General features: G+C 35.2%; 5 protein-coding genes and 1 non-coding gene across 9 annotated transcripts in view; 3 read left to right on the top strand and 3 right to left on the bottom strand.

The window, feature by feature from the left end:
* LOC123318846 (RNA/RNP complex-1-interacting phosphatase) overlaps positions 1-346 on the bottom strand; it is a 42,559-nt gene extending 42,213 nt beyond the window's left edge. Inside the window, exon 1 of the mRNA XM_044905601.1 lies at positions 210-346. Coding sequence (XP_044761536.1) covers positions 210-232 — 23 coding nt within the window. The 5' untranslated portion in view covers positions 233-346. The remainder of the gene's footprint in view (positions 1-209) is intronic.
* LOC123318847 (protein DPCD-like) lies at positions 162-2,087 on the top strand. 4 transcript variants are annotated; one of them, XM_044905605.1, is made up of 4 exons: positions 162-269; positions 937-1,204; positions 1,262-1,498; positions 1,557-2,087. In XM_044905605.1, exons 2-4 carry the CDS (start codon positions 950-952, stop codon positions 1,710-1,712), a joined length of 648 nt encoding a protein of 215 aa, XP_044761540.1. In that variant the 5' UTR covers positions 162-269; positions 937-949; the 3' UTR covers positions 1,713-2,087. The 4 variants fall into 4 exon arrangements, with proteins under 4 accessions (XP_044761540.1, XP_044761539.1, XP_044761538.1 ...); XM_044905604.1 differs by having other exon boundaries at positions 186-319; XM_044905603.1 differs by lacking the exon at positions 162-269 and adding an exon at positions 806-885.
* Positions 1,991-4,000, bottom strand: LOC123318844 (probable tubulin polyglutamylase ttll-15). The gene is made up of 6 exons (XM_044905600.1): positions 3,866-4,000; positions 3,077-3,798; positions 2,753-3,010; positions 2,474-2,677; positions 2,199-2,412; positions 1,991-2,149 (listed from the first exon to the last, which is right to left on the bottom strand). The coding sequence occupies exons 1-6, from the start codon at positions 3,887-3,889 to the stop codon at positions 2,042-2,044; spliced, it is 1,530 nt and encodes a 509-aa protein (XP_044761535.1). The 5' UTR covers positions 3,890-4,000; the 3' UTR covers positions 1,991-2,041.
* A 599-nt stretch (positions 4,001-4,599) lies between these two features.
* Positions 4,600-4,672, top strand: Trnaf-gaa. Its single transcript has one exon. It is a non-coding gene; the product is annotated as a tRNA-Phe (tRNA).
* A 160-nt stretch (positions 4,673-4,832) lies between these two features.
* LOC123319540 (protein CREBRF homolog) lies at positions 4,833-11,947 on the bottom strand. Its single transcript, XM_044906578.1, has 9 exons — positions 11,355-11,947; positions 9,422-9,788; positions 8,785-9,094; positions 8,473-8,667; positions 8,193-8,416; positions 7,847-8,141; positions 7,630-7,790; positions 7,457-7,579; positions 4,833-7,157 (listed from the first exon to the last, which is right to left on the bottom strand). Exons 2-9 carry the CDS (start codon positions 9,771-9,773, stop codon positions 7,066-7,068), a joined length of 1,752 nt encoding a protein of 583 aa, XP_044762513.1. The 5' UTR covers positions 9,774-9,788; positions 11,355-11,947; the 3' UTR covers positions 4,833-7,065.
* A 175-nt stretch (positions 11,948-12,122) lies between these two features.
* Positions 12,123-13,379, top strand: LOC123319542 (3-oxoacyl-[acyl-carrier-protein] reductase FabG-like). Its single transcript, XM_044906581.1, has 2 exons — positions 12,123-12,688; positions 12,771-13,379. The coding sequence occupies exons 1-2, from the start codon at positions 12,421-12,423 to the stop codon at positions 13,265-13,267; spliced, it is 765 nt and encodes a 254-aa protein (XP_044762516.1). The 5' UTR covers positions 12,123-12,420; the 3' UTR covers positions 13,268-13,379.
* The last annotated feature ends 317 nt before the right edge of the window (positions 13,380-13,696 follow it).

The following is a 13,696-nucleotide window of genomic DNA, read 5'->3' on the forward strand; positions in this document are numbered from 1 at the left end:
AAGAACAATCTTTTTAGTAGTGCAAAAATTGAATATTCGTGTTCTATGGTTGCCACTGACATTGACATTTATTGATATAACCTATTTTCAGCAGAAATTTTGATATTTTTCAAGCACTCGACTGCCTTAAAACTAAGCATCGTAAGTGGTGTGAAGTGAAAACTGCAAAAAAGAATCAAATAACACTACAGTTACTCGGTGACACTTACCCTTTAGGAATCTTATTTTTCATCTTGCTAAAATTGTGGATATTTTTGCAGAAAACACTGGTGAGATCACTGACACGAACAGCATAAAATTATTTCGAAATTGACAGGAGGTAGTTATTTATAAATAAACAAGTATATCAAAGTTTAAAGATAGTATATTTTTACATATTTGTCAAAACAAAAGTAGGTTAAGAAATGTTGTCAGAAAACTGGAACTAATTTGAGCAATTATCGTTTGACATATTTCTTCTTCTTCAGTGAAACATCGTAACTTTTGAATAATAATTGAAGCGAAATACAATATGATTATTTCGTTACATGGTATACAAATTACAAATATTAGAAACGTTATAGAATTGTTAATACACAAATTTACTAATTAGTTTTTCAGTAATACAATTTTTCATTTCCTAACCTAACTTTCACTCACCGCAGCAATGTTTTCGTTATATTTTGTGTATAAAATCTAACTTAGTAATCAAATAGTAAGCAGTGTAAGCTCGTAGATTCGCCTTTTCGGCTTAATACGTCTCGGCTGTGACTCGGGCCTACGGCCCTCATGAATCGCCTAGACCACAGATTACACAGTAGAAGTGGCCTAGGCCGTGGTTCGGGGCTGCGGCCCTCATATTTTGAGTGTAGTGTCTAACTTAGTAATCAAATGATTCATACCTCGGTTAGATATTCAATTCTATTAATGAAATTATTCAATGTCCTCTATTTTCAGCAAAATTTTCAACATGAAGAATTGGTTAGATCAATTAAAAAATGCAAAAAAGATTGTATCTGACTACGAATCAATAAGAACTGTACTGTATGAATTCAAAGACGGTAGACAATTGGAAGAGGAATATAATCTTCAATTGAACGTCGTTAGTAGGCGAGCGTGGAAATTGAAGGATCAATTAAACAAAGAATGGAACGTTGAATTGGGGGAGCCTCCAGTAGTTAATGAAGATTTTACTACAATACCTATCAAAGAAAATTCATCACAGGTAAGGAATTACTGAATATCCTGTTTCTCTTCTGGAATCATCTTTTCATTCCAACAGCCATATATTCGGAAAAGAAATACAAGAAGAATTATCGAATGGAGGATAAGAAATCTTCCATATCCTAGTGAAACATATATAGTTACTTGTAACGAAGAAGATAAGAGTGTAACAGTGAGGACGACTAATAAAAAGTACTATAAAACGCTTAAAATCCCAGAACTGGAGAGGCTGGGACTCTCGCCTGAACAGTCAAACCTTTCATTCAAATATGATAAAGTAGCTTTAGTTATCAAAGTAAGCCATAATTTAATTTTTTTTAGAAATTGCGAATTATTCACTCTCTTTCTTTCAGTACATAAAACCAATTGAATTGATTGAATTTGACAAAGCCGTTATAGAAATGGTCAAAGAACTGAAACCTACAACCAATTGGTTCGACCCTGAGATCAATGACTCGGAAGAACAAGATGAACCCATTTTGAAAAAAAGGAAAATTATTGAATTGTGAAGGTTCCAATATATTTCAAAACTGGAATATGAGGAGATAAAGATGATATGTTGAAAGAAGTCGAAGAAAATGTATTGGTATTATCCAACACAAGAATGGATGATAAAACAGAAGATGACGTAAGGATATAGGGAAGGGAACATTGAATTGAAGTGAATGTCCAGAGATTTTCAACCCCATAAACATACTGGTTCAACAACCAACCAATCGTTGGAATAAAATATCAATTAATAAAAAATAATGACGCCCCAAATAAATATATAAAAAAAATAATCTTGTGATGTATAAATATTTATGGCAATGACTGTACAGAAGTCGCTTCAGATTTGTCAACACCAACTTTCATCCAACAAGCATTTTCCCTTGAACCATGTATACATTAACTGGTTTTCTGGGGACAAACCTTCCAAGTCTTCCTCTGAAACCTTAACTTTGGACTGAAAAAAAAATTGTTTGAAACTTTCTTCAAAACTTCTAGTTTCTTACCATTGAAGGAGGGAAAACTCGTTTACAGTCTCCTTTGTCCATATGTTCCCTATAAGCTTCCACTAAGTACTCTTTGGTATCATATGACAAGCAAGGCTTGCACAACTGACATATAGGCGACATGCAACTCTCCCTGCATAGCATACTGTTGCACTCCGCAGGATAGACAGCTATATTCTTGTATGATGCTATCATATCTTGCTCGGATTTAAACCTGCATCAGAATTTTACATCAAAAGAATGAAAACAATATTAATAAACAATGCAAAACTCACTTTATTCTTTCGTTGAGTCTTTGACCTACGCCCACCAACGAAAGCACATTATATAACACCTGTTGATATAATAGCTGATTTGGTGGAAAATGTGCTGACGATAAATTTGGGCTCATATTCGCTTCCAACAGGAACACATTTAAATCTTCATCTACCAGAAAATCGAATCTCATCAACTCAAAGAAGTTCCTCTTGAATTTGAATCTAAGGTGAAAAAAAACTTCCACAAATTAGTCAAGAATACTTGATAGATTTTTATAGAAGCAAGCGTTCACTCACTTATTTATAACGCTCAATATCTGCTGTTCTTTAGCAAGAATAGTAATTCTAAGAGATTCTTCGATTTGGTCCCAAATTTTGGACGGATCTTTCCCAATGGACTGCAAATAGGAGTTCAAACTTTCTTTCATTCCAAAACCTAGCTCGTTGTAGTAATATTCCAACGATGGCACTTTCCATACTGGCAAATAATCATCCCCCACTACATACTTATCGAGATTTTTAGCATCGAAAGGATAGTACTTAACGGGACAAAACCTATCAAACGAAATTAAAACCATCAAAATTTTCAAACTCACTTCATTGTTATTCCCTTCAACTCACCTCAATATAGCATCCCCATTGTAGATATAAATTCTAAGAGGATCAATAGATGTTATCACAGTATAAATTCCAATATCAAATTTATGTCCATTAATAAGGAGGGGTTTAGCAACAAACTCTTGAACAAAAGTACTATTCGATTCCAATGCAATCAGTTCTTCCTTTGATCGAAATAAAATGTTTCTATGGTCATTATTTTTTTCAACAAAAGTACTATCCGGCTTCTCTTCAATATACTTAAGGAGTTTTTTCTTATCGCCAGGTAATTTGAAGGCAGGTGGAATATACTTTAAACCACTTGTGGCCAAATCAACCTTGTTCGTTATATAGCCGCAGCCAGGAAAATGGTTGACTTTCTGATAGGATTTCAAGTGACGAAGTTCTTTATATAAAACTCTGAACGGATAGTCATGGGCCCATAGCAAGTCCCAATCTGTTGAGTTGGGATCATGTTCGAATCCAAATCTTTCCAAAACTGTGTAAACATTGTGCAGATATCCACTTTCGAGATTTTTCCCAAAGGCTTTGAAGGTTTTCGGGACTGGTTCGGTTTCTGATCTATCAGATTCCAGTGGAATCTTTTCGCATTCCTTATGGGAGTTTAGAACAAAAAAAATTGATATAATTACCACTGAAACGGAAATAACGTTGAAGATACTGAATTCTGGAAAATAGCCAACATCTGAATAGCTTAGTTTTCTCGCCTTGGGGGCTTCTTTATCCTAAGAAATAAACAAAACATCAGTACTCCAGTAAAAATTAATACAGAGAAATACAGTCAAGAGATACCTCGTCAAAATTATTTTCGGACATCTCAGTTTATCTTACTATTAAAAAAGGTTTGCTATCAAAGAAATCACATTTTCAGTATGGGACACTCAAGCAATACTCACAAGAATTTTTTATAACGGTACCCTGGTACTCACCCATTTCCAGTAGCCAGTTCTTGGTAGAAGCAGTGTGAAGTCAGCTGATCAAATAACCGAAACCAAGAAGTTGCAACAAAAACAAAGTGTTTTATATTGCTATTATTTATGTATGGAGGGGTAGATTTATGTAACATATAGGTATATCCGAAATAGAAATGACCAAAGAAAAAAGTTCCAACCTGAAACATCGCGTAGTTTAGAAATTTTATATCGTGTTTTTCACAATCTTTGCCAATTTTTTAAAAATATACGCAGACGTCTGAGAAACTCCAAACCCATATACCAAATAACGTACTATTCTTCCTCTTTAACATGGTGTTTTTGGATTTTTTCCACGAATCCCGAATAATTAGCTACGTGTATATTTATACGACCATCTCTTACGATTAAAATTCCAAGTCGCTGGAGCAGTTATTGTTTTGATAAAAGGAATGATCATTTTTAGGAAATTTCAATTGCTTTGCCTTTAGTTTTGGCACCCTTCGACCATATTTTTTAGCTGAACTGAAATTGTGTTGTTTCACAAAACACTAGTAAAAAATCGGTTCTTCCTTTTGTGGTAATCTTCCTGCGTAACCGTACTGCTAACAAGCAGCCGAAATAGCTCAGTTGGGAGAGCGTTAGACTGAAGATCTAAAGGTCCCTGGTTCGATCCCGGGTTTCGGCATAACTTTTTATGGACATCATGTTTGGTATGTTAAGGCTGTATGTATGTTGTGGACATAATTTATTTATTTTTATTTATACAATATTTTTTATTTATTTATACAATATGAACACATAAAACACGTTTGGTTCATCATAAACCGACAGAAAATAAAACAACATACGTTTTAGAACTTTATTTGCCATTCAAAAGAAATAACTAGCAATATGACATTTTCATCGAAGTTCAGTATCAACAGAATTTCAAAATTGGATTCTCCTCCATACATCTTTATCAAAATTCACAAAGTGAAGTATCCAAAAACTATTATGTATTAAAATATAATATGGCATAAAATTATGCATATATTAGACGAATCTAAATCTATTCGTAAAAAACTAGATTATATAAACTTTGGACACAACACCTAAACAAATAATTCTTCACATTACTTTTCAGCTTAATTAAAAAATCATGGGTATTGGGTGAAGTTCTTTGAGATAATACTTGAATTGTATTTTTTTATGTAACTTCGGAAATTTAATTTTTTTATGAATAAGAGAGCTGTATGGTCGTCGAAGAAATTTTCATCTCATAAAAAAAACTTGAATGAATCAGTCACTCCCATGCAGGCTGTCAAAAAAGTTTTGTTTTCTTCAAAATGTGTAGGTTTCCGATAAACTTCTTCAGCAGCTCATTGAGAGTACTAGTGTTTTAGAAAAATATTGTAGTAAAACGCGTAAATGTTGCTCAAACTTTTACAATGAGTAACTATTATCAATAAAGAATTCTAAGAAATAAACCTTCCTTCCAAAGTATTCGAAAAATTATAAAACAGTAATAATAATATCGATTACTCCCATTTAACATTAAAATATAAGGGGTAAGTATAACAACATATAATTAGATGCGAGTTAAACAATTTACACTTCACATATATGATCTGTTAATAAAAGTATTGATTTTGTAACAACTTAAAATTAGTATTTTACTTGGCCCTGACTTGTCCTATTTTAAAAACTAATACACAGCCTTCGAAAAACTAAATACCGGAGGAGGAAAAACTTCAAGTGGACAAAAAAGGAATTGGCTAACTTAATTCAAACCTGAAACACCGCGACAACTCCCAAACGAAAATCTAAAATTTTCAGCTCCTCCAAACAACTACACAATAAAGATCAAAACATATAATCCAGTAAAAAATGTGGAAACAATAAAACTAAACACGAACACCATCAACAACGGTACTATATTTTAAAGCTGTAAACATGTTTGGTTTCACCAAAACACTTACTAAAGATCGAGCTCCTCTAACACCTATTAATTGAAAAACCTGGTATCTTGAGCTCCATCTATTCTTATTACAAAAACAAAGGTGAATCTATCACAAACTGAACACACAGAAACATTCTGATCACATCGACAAGAGGTGAATAGCAGGAAAATACCACTTCTCGACCCACTTACCTTTTCTGATAATGGTCATCCTAACCTCAAAATCTTCGGGTGTGGAAATCGAAATTTTGTATTTCGAAATAATCAATATTACCTTATTTTTATAATGATAACTCGTCTTTTCAAACATAAAGAGATGATCCCAACCATATTCGTTGTAAAACATCAACAGTAATAATGATATGCTATATATGATTAACTGCATTAAAAGTTCTCAAGTTACATGCTAATGTAAAATTAACGAGTACATAATGATAATAATATAAATTTTAATATTATGCCAAGTAAAATACCCTTCTTGAAACCAGTTTGCTTTGTGAGAAGTCGAAAATTTTTGAATATTTCTGAATTATCTTTATTTATCTCTTGTTATTAGCTTCATCTTCACATATTCACTGAGAAAACAGCAAAGAGTTAAAGAATTTCGACCCGAAGAATGTCTGAACATGATGTGTTGTCTTTTTTGCATAAATCCATTTAAAGATATCTTCTGAACATAGAAAGTATCATTTGTTTCTCGACTGGGTTCAATAATAGCAGAAATCTCATATTTTCGAAGATATCTTTTGTATCAGCCGGTAGTTAAACCCCATAGCGTGCACTAATGTAATGGTTATTTCAGCATTTTGTATCAGACTAAATACTGTTGTAATCGGATTCATTCATACAACACAAACAATACGAACGTTTTTGTTATGCTATCTAACATACCCAAGCATTAATCGCATCTCGTTTGTAACCTCGAACGTTTCGTTATTTCCCGACTTAACCTAGTAGGAACCAACAAATCGTCTGCATCATCACATTTTCCCCTCCTCAATGTTTCGATTTCGTCTTTTTTTTCTTTCGATCACTATTATTCTCCTATAGAAAAAATAAATAAAAAGAATCAAAAAGCTTCGAGTGGTTCAAGTGCCAAAAATGCTTATTGGAGATTCGGATTACTTTGGCCAGTCGTCCTATAAGTTCTCAAGACAAGCCATCCTACTGCCTTTGAACTGATCTAATATTTTGTTGACGTATTCTGTTGTGTGTCCTGCTATCCTAACCTCTGGAAGTTCAATAAAGATATATTTTAGAGCGTGTAAAACGAATTAAGTTGTATTATCATTTCAGCCAAATTCATTTAATGTTAGTTGATCATCGTGATGCTGCGAACTGGTCGAGTGGCTGATGAGAGCTTTCTTTCTTATGCATTAATCTGTGTTATATCTTCTTGGTTTGTATAAAAAAAAATTTTCGCTTGTTATTTTTAACAAATCTTCCTTTGTTTGAATGAAAACTATTACTTAAATATAATCAGGAATACGACGCTACTTTTAAACCATGGGAAAAGATCATAATACTTACTGGCAACGAATCTAGACACTTTTTCCAGATGCTGCGTCAACTCTTCCTGTTTTTCCGTAGAAGTTTCGTTGATCTTTGTCACCAATATTTGTTTAGCTTGTTGTATGCCGTTCATAAGTTTCTCTACAAAGTAAATTTTAGATACTAACCTCCAAAAGATCAAACTAACTCACTATGTTCAGTCTCCAGGCCATGAAGTTTTATCTTATTCGCCTCGTGTTGAGCTTTTTTCTTCAGTCTGCACGCCCTGGACGCCAACTTATTCTTTTCCTTCCTTGAATTCGGCCTCACGTTGAATGGTAACTCGCTCACTGGAGTCATGTCGTTTATGATTCTGAAACGGCGAGTGTTAAAAGTAGCCTTCATTTTTGAATCCGAAGAAAATCTCACTTGTTCAATTTGGTCAATTCTTTTCCGATGCTGTGAAGTTTCCTCGGATTCGGCGTCAAATCGTTGCCGTCTCCTTTTCGTGCTTTTCCACTGTGTTTGATCCCCTTAACCGAACAATCGGGACTGAATACAGGATCCGTTACTTCGTTCAAATGATGAGGATCTTCCATTTTACATTTCATCACTAGACGCTGCCCCTTGGGTCCTTTCGATTGAACGTTGTACTGCCAAAAGTACCTTTCTTTCTTGCTCGGAGACGTTTTTGACGTCTGTTCATAGTCGTCATCCGAGTCTCCTACAATTCAACCACTAATTAAGAAGGAACTTAACCTCAAATATAGGTTACCATTGTCTGAACTGAAATCCTCATAGTGAGCATCACTTTCAGAGTCAGTATCTCCCTCATCGTGCGAGAAATCCTGCGATTCGGGACTCAAAATTCCTCCGGTAGAGAGCGAAGATGTTGAGCCAGCCTCCACGAGGGAACTGGTAGATATCAAGTGTTTGCGTGGCTCTCTCCTTTGCCAAATCTGGTCCAGACCGAGATGTGTGGGAGCAGAGGAAGACAGCCTGCATACAACATGAAATTTATTTCTTGAAAACCCTTACGGAACAAAAGTAATTACCGAGATATATGTCCCCTGCCCATTTGGATACTTGGAGAACCAAGTGGTGTTGAATGACCTGGAAGAGATTGATCTTGCATCCTATCCGGCGATGCGTAGGAATCTCTCTTCATCAAGAGCTCGTGGAGGGTGCTGTGTTTCTGTTGGAGGGAGGTTGTGTGGTGTGGGGAGGACTGGAGTATTGACGAATTCGAACTGAAAAGATGAGACTTGCAATCAACCTATAGTTGGCCTTGAATATGACAGAGTTACTAATGTCATATAGAATTGAGGTTAGTGCCTCCCCTATGAACAAATCTACCGAGTTATTACCTTGTATGACTGGTGGGGGATACGGCAGACATTAGATTCTTCGAATGATATATCTCGAAACTGTTTGAAGGTACAACGCTGAGTTCGTTATCCCTATACATCATGCTGCTTTGGGGGCAAGAGGAGGCCGTCATTGTTTGATTATTATTGGAGTGGTGGGAGTTGCTGAGCTGGATCTGTTGCACCGGGGAACTTTTCTGACTTGAGAGGTTCATGAAACTGCTGCCTTCCTCCGGAAGGAGTAGATCGTCGAAATTGATCTCCCGCAACAAGGTCTCATCGTTGGCATTCAGTTCGGCCAGTGTTGGACCTATTAATGAAAATACATCACGAAAACTGATAATAATAAATCAGTCGCGTCAACTGCATCTACCTTAGAATTCGCACGAAACCGAGAAATTCCTTAAAGTTTGTGTTGTCAACACCTTGCTACGTTGCCGATACTACTTTCATTTCCTCTAATACTGCGCATTCTATATTTTTGATGATACTAACGAATGTGCTCAATAAGTAATACTTATAAAGTTTATTGATTGTCGTATGACAATAATTTGGGCCACAAATGTTCAGTGTTATATTGAAATATAATTGCAATTCTTGTTTGGGTTAGGTTAGGTTATGTAGGTAGCTAACTAACCTTGAATGAGATCAGCTTTATCGACTTGAAAAATATCATCGTCATCCATATGGATCAAAGCCTCGGACTTCAGTAGATTAGAATTCATGCTTCGGCTACCCCAAATGTCCATGTTCTCGAGGTCCTGGGTTTGAAACTGTCCGATGTAGCATATATCCTGATTTAGGGGCGATTGGGAATTTTCAAATTCGAAACTATAATCTCTGTGATAGTCGTTCATTTCCATTTGGGGCCTCTTGGGTAAGGGTATAGGTACGCTCGCTGAGGTGGTCATGATAATATCAGCGTTGACAGGCTCTTGCTTGATTATGATTCCAGGATCCAGGAAGAAATCTCCACTGAAGTCTGTCATCGTGGGGATGATAAGCTATATAAGGAAGGTTAATTATTATGCAAAATACTTAACACAAGAATAAATTCTAATTTTAAGTTAAAAGCAAACAACTCATGCTATATTCATTGCGATGCACTGTTTAGCTGGTTCATCGTGCTTCTGAGGAACCCTTTATTTCCGTTTGTACATCTATTTTCTCGAAACGTTTCCAGTTTTCATTATGCTTCTATTCAAAGATTATAGAGTTAAGTCTATAATCTTAGCTTTTATTGTGCTGTTTCTGAACATATCGAGCGTTTCTAAATAAATAAGAAAATTAATCTATGGACAATAATGTCAGTAGATCCAACCCATAGACATAGAGACATATATGTCTATGATCCAACCATAGACTTACAATCTATGGTTTCAACGAATTTCAAATTTGAAATAAATTGTTTTGTATTGTGCATATGTCTGCTGAGTGAGTAACTTTAGAAAAAGGTTTTTATTCTTGATTTTATTCATAAGAAAATTGAAAATCAAGAGTTTTAAATCAGCCCAATTTTCCTATTCAGATGCTAGGTATGCCATCTTTGTGAATATATGTTGTTCAGCACCAAAACCAATAAAGAGCATCAATAAATAGATTTATTGATCTGAGGTATGGTATAGAACAATTGTTATATTTCCATCCGATATAATAACAGGAGCGTTATTTATTCAATTTGACAACTTCTAACAATAGGCAGCGAATAATACGGCATTTCTTCACAGTTATAAAAGAATTCCAAGCAACGTCCTTGGTTTGTGAATTGAACCCATTAGAATCAAAATTCACTGGCTGAGTATCTAAACACAAAACAGATGTTAACCAAGGTCGAGTTTGGTCGGTTAGGCGCGAAAATAAAGGAAACTTGTTGAACTCTTGAATATCATGTAGAAGTAATGTTTCAATTGAACATTTTCGATGCTTACGTTATAAATACTGTCGATTGAAGGGATAAGCCCATAGAAGAATGAAATCAAATGGTTGAAATTTCGAAAGTAATCTAAGTTGATAAATATCGAGAACAGTTTGTGGAGTAGTATAGTTTACGTAACATTACAATTATAGATATCGTAGGAAACAAAACTTTTATTATTCAATCTAGCAGATTTGCACCCTATTGAATACAACTAATCTTTGTTTATCTCAATCTCAATGAGTTGTATAGTAGTTGTTTGACCTTCTTCGCATAGCTTGAAAGTAGATAATAATTTTTCAATCCACTCAATGAGCTGGTTCCGAGCACGTGGCTCCTTTGCATACGTTGGGGAACTGAATAACCAAACTATGATGGATTATGAAGGGAACAAACATTTTCTTTGTGATCCAAAAGAATTTTTGACATCAATTTCAATCAGGACACCATTGCTAAATGACATCCACCTTTGATTTCGAGCGTAAACGTCAACATAACCCAGACGTAAACAAAAATATTGATTAGTATGTCCTATTTATGGTAAACAAACAAAACATCAACATGATTCGAGAAAGGATCCGCTAACAAACTGAAATTTTAAGATATGAGCATAAGCCAGGCATGAATCGAGTTATGCAAACCGTAATGTACATACCTGTAATAACAATAATCACTCAAAATATTCTAAATCGAATAGTCCAGAATGACTCAACATCAATGAAAATTGCTACAGATTATGTCAGTAACCAAAACAACACACAATATTATCACCCGACCGATTACAATAAAATCCGAGTATTCGCCTTATCGAATCCGAGTGGAATCACCAAAAAATTCTCTCGAAAACAAGTTCCATCACAATCAAAACAAAATAATTCACACCACCATGTTCGTAATGTCGCATGACTGGCGTACGCAAGGAATATTTATCTTCCACTTTCAAACCAATCAAAAATAGAACTCGGAAAACTCTAGCCAATCGGATTATTAACAACTTGTTTCTTGCGATGGCATCCTCAGGGAATTCTTGCTGAGAATGTTACTGTCATTACTTGTTAACAAGTTTTCAATGAACGAGACGTTTCGTTGAGATGACCTGCAGATTGACCTTTGACTTTAATCATTCAATACGGAAATCATATTACAAAATGTCTTCGAAATAACGATAGCCTTGGAATTTTGCAAATCACACTGATCGAGCAAAGCATATGTCACACGTTTTGTTTGTTTACATTCATCTGACACTGACATATCGCAGCGAAAGCTAGAATCACAACATGCCTGTGACAGGTGAGGGCGGCGTTCCATTCAAACAAGTGGAAAAGTGCACGAATCTAATTGAATTTTCTATGACCACGGAGCGTAGGGCTTAGCTTGCACCTTACTTAAACCAAAGAGGAATCTTTGCTTAAACCAGAGACAACCTCTTTCTCTGGCTTAAACTAGAGATATAGAAGAGATATCTCTGGCTTAAACCAAAGGAGCAAAGAGTTAACTAACTAGCTAGTTAACCCTTTTTGATTGTTGCAAATTTTGAAAGTGATTGCTGGATTCTGTGATTCAAGATGTGGTGACGTGAGATGGAGTAGGGTTATGGGATAAAAACCTTATCATTAACATTTAACATTACTTATCAGCAGTTTCAGACTATTGATTTAAGTATTACTTATCAATAAGAATACATCCTTTGTTCTAAACACTTCTCTAAAACTATCAAAATAATGCAATTCGCTGGTAAAGTGGTTCTGATAACTGGAGCTAGCTCTGGAATTGGAGCTGCAACAGCAAAACTTTTCAGCAAGCAAGGTGCTAGTCTCGCTTTGGCTGGTAGAAATTTGGAGAATTTAAAGGAGGTATCAAAAGAATGTAGTACTGCAGCACCTCCCTTGATTGTAACTGGGGAACTTACGAATGAAAATGATGTTAAAGCGATATTAGATAAAACCATTGAACATTTTGGAAAACTGGATGTTCTAGTAAATAATGCAGGTATGTATAACTCAATTAACTGATCCTCTGATTTTCAAAGGGATCATTCGTATTATTCCCAAACTGTACTGTTCTCTTGAAGGTATTATCAAATCTGGAAGCATCGAGAACACTTCTCTAGAACAATATGACCAAATAATGAATACCAATATGCGATCTATTTACCAACTAACATCATTGGCTGTACCGCATTTGATTAAAACAGAGGGCACGATTGTTAATGTGTCTAGCGTCAATGGTATTAGGGCATTTGCTGGTGTTTTAGCTTACTGCGTATCTAAGGCAGCTCTGGACCAATTCACTAGATGTGTAGCCCTTGAATTAGCTCCTAAAAAAGTGAGGTGCAATAGTGTGAACCCTGGGGTAACTATCACAAATTTACACAAAAGATCTGGCATGAATCAAGAGCAGTATGAAGCATTCTTGAAAAGAAGTCAAGAAACCCATGCATTGGGCCGGCCAGGTACTGCAGAAGAAGTAGCAAAGACAATTCTTTTTTTGGCAGGGAATGATTCTAGCTTCATAACTGGGGCAACTTTACCTTGCGATGGTGGAAGGCATGCTATGTGCCCAAGATAATTTTTAAATTTGAGGATACATAGTGGTTTTATTTATATATTTTTTGGAACTTCTCATTTTTATTTGTATCCATTTATTGTTTGAATAATGAAGCCTTTTATTTATCGGCAAACCTGATTTTGAATCAATTTCTCTCTAAGAAATATCGGGATTTTGCGATTCAAAAATTGCGCGTTTAAGAAAACTGTTGGTAGCACTGTCAAAATTACATGAAAAACCAAGGATAATCTGAATATACTCAAAGATCTGAATCATTGAACGATAAAAAATCTGTGATCAGATATCTACCATTTTCTATGAGCTATCATAGATGAGCGTAGCTTGAACCCATAGACCTATAAAACACAAATGTGTTTAATATGTCTATGCTTGAACCCATTGAACTCTATGGGAGTTCAATGCTTGAACCCATAGACATATAGACATGGA

The sequence above is a fragment of the Coccinella septempunctata genome, chromosome 8, assembly GCF_907165205.1.
Source record: "Coccinella septempunctata chromosome 8, icCocSept1.1, whole genome shotgun sequence".
NCBI classification, from domain to species: Eukaryota; Metazoa; Arthropoda; class Insecta; order Coleoptera; family Coccinellidae; genus Coccinella; species Coccinella septempunctata.

Coding starts and splice junctions, on each gene's coding strand:
- LOC123319542 (XM_044906581.1), top strand. CDS start 12,421: ATGCAATTCGCTGGTAAAGTGGTTCTGATAACTGGAGCTAGCTCTGGA. Junction 12,689..12,770: donor TGTTCTAGTAAATAATGCAG/GTATGTATAACT, acceptor GTTCTCTTGAAG/GTATTATCAAATCTGGAAGC.
- LOC123319540 (XM_044906578.1), bottom strand. CDS start 9,773: ATGACAGACTTCAGTGGAGATTTCTTCCTGGATCCTGGAATCATAATC. Junction 8,668..8,784: donor TCCCCCACCAGTCATACAAG/GTAATAACTCGG, acceptor TCATCTTTTCAG/TTCGAATTCGTCAATACTCC. Junction 8,142..8,192: donor GGATTTCAGTTCAGACAATG/GTAACCTATATT, acceptor GTTGAATTGTAG/GAGACTCGGATGACGACTAT.
- LOC123318844 (XM_044905600.1), bottom strand. CDS start 3,889: ATGTCCGAAAATAATTTTGACGAG. Junction 2,678..2,752: donor ATATTGAGCGTTATAAATAA/GTGAGTGAACGC, acceptor TTTTCACCTTAG/ATTCAAATTCAAGAGGAACT. Junction 2,413..2,473: donor AGACTCAACGAAAGAATAAA/GTGAGTTTTGCA, acceptor ATTCTGATGCAG/GTTTAAATCCGAGCAAGATA.
- LOC123318847 (XM_044905602.1), top strand. CDS start 920: ATGTCCTCTATTTTCAGCAAAATTTTCAACATGAAGAATTGGTTAGAT. Junction 1,205..1,261: donor TCAAAGAAAATTCATCACAG/GTAAGGAATTAC, acceptor TCATTCCAACAG/CCATATATTCGGAAAAGAAA. Junction 1,499..1,556: donor AAGTAGCTTTAGTTATCAAA/GTAAGCCATAAT, acceptor TCTTTCTTTCAG/TACATAAAACCAATTGAATT.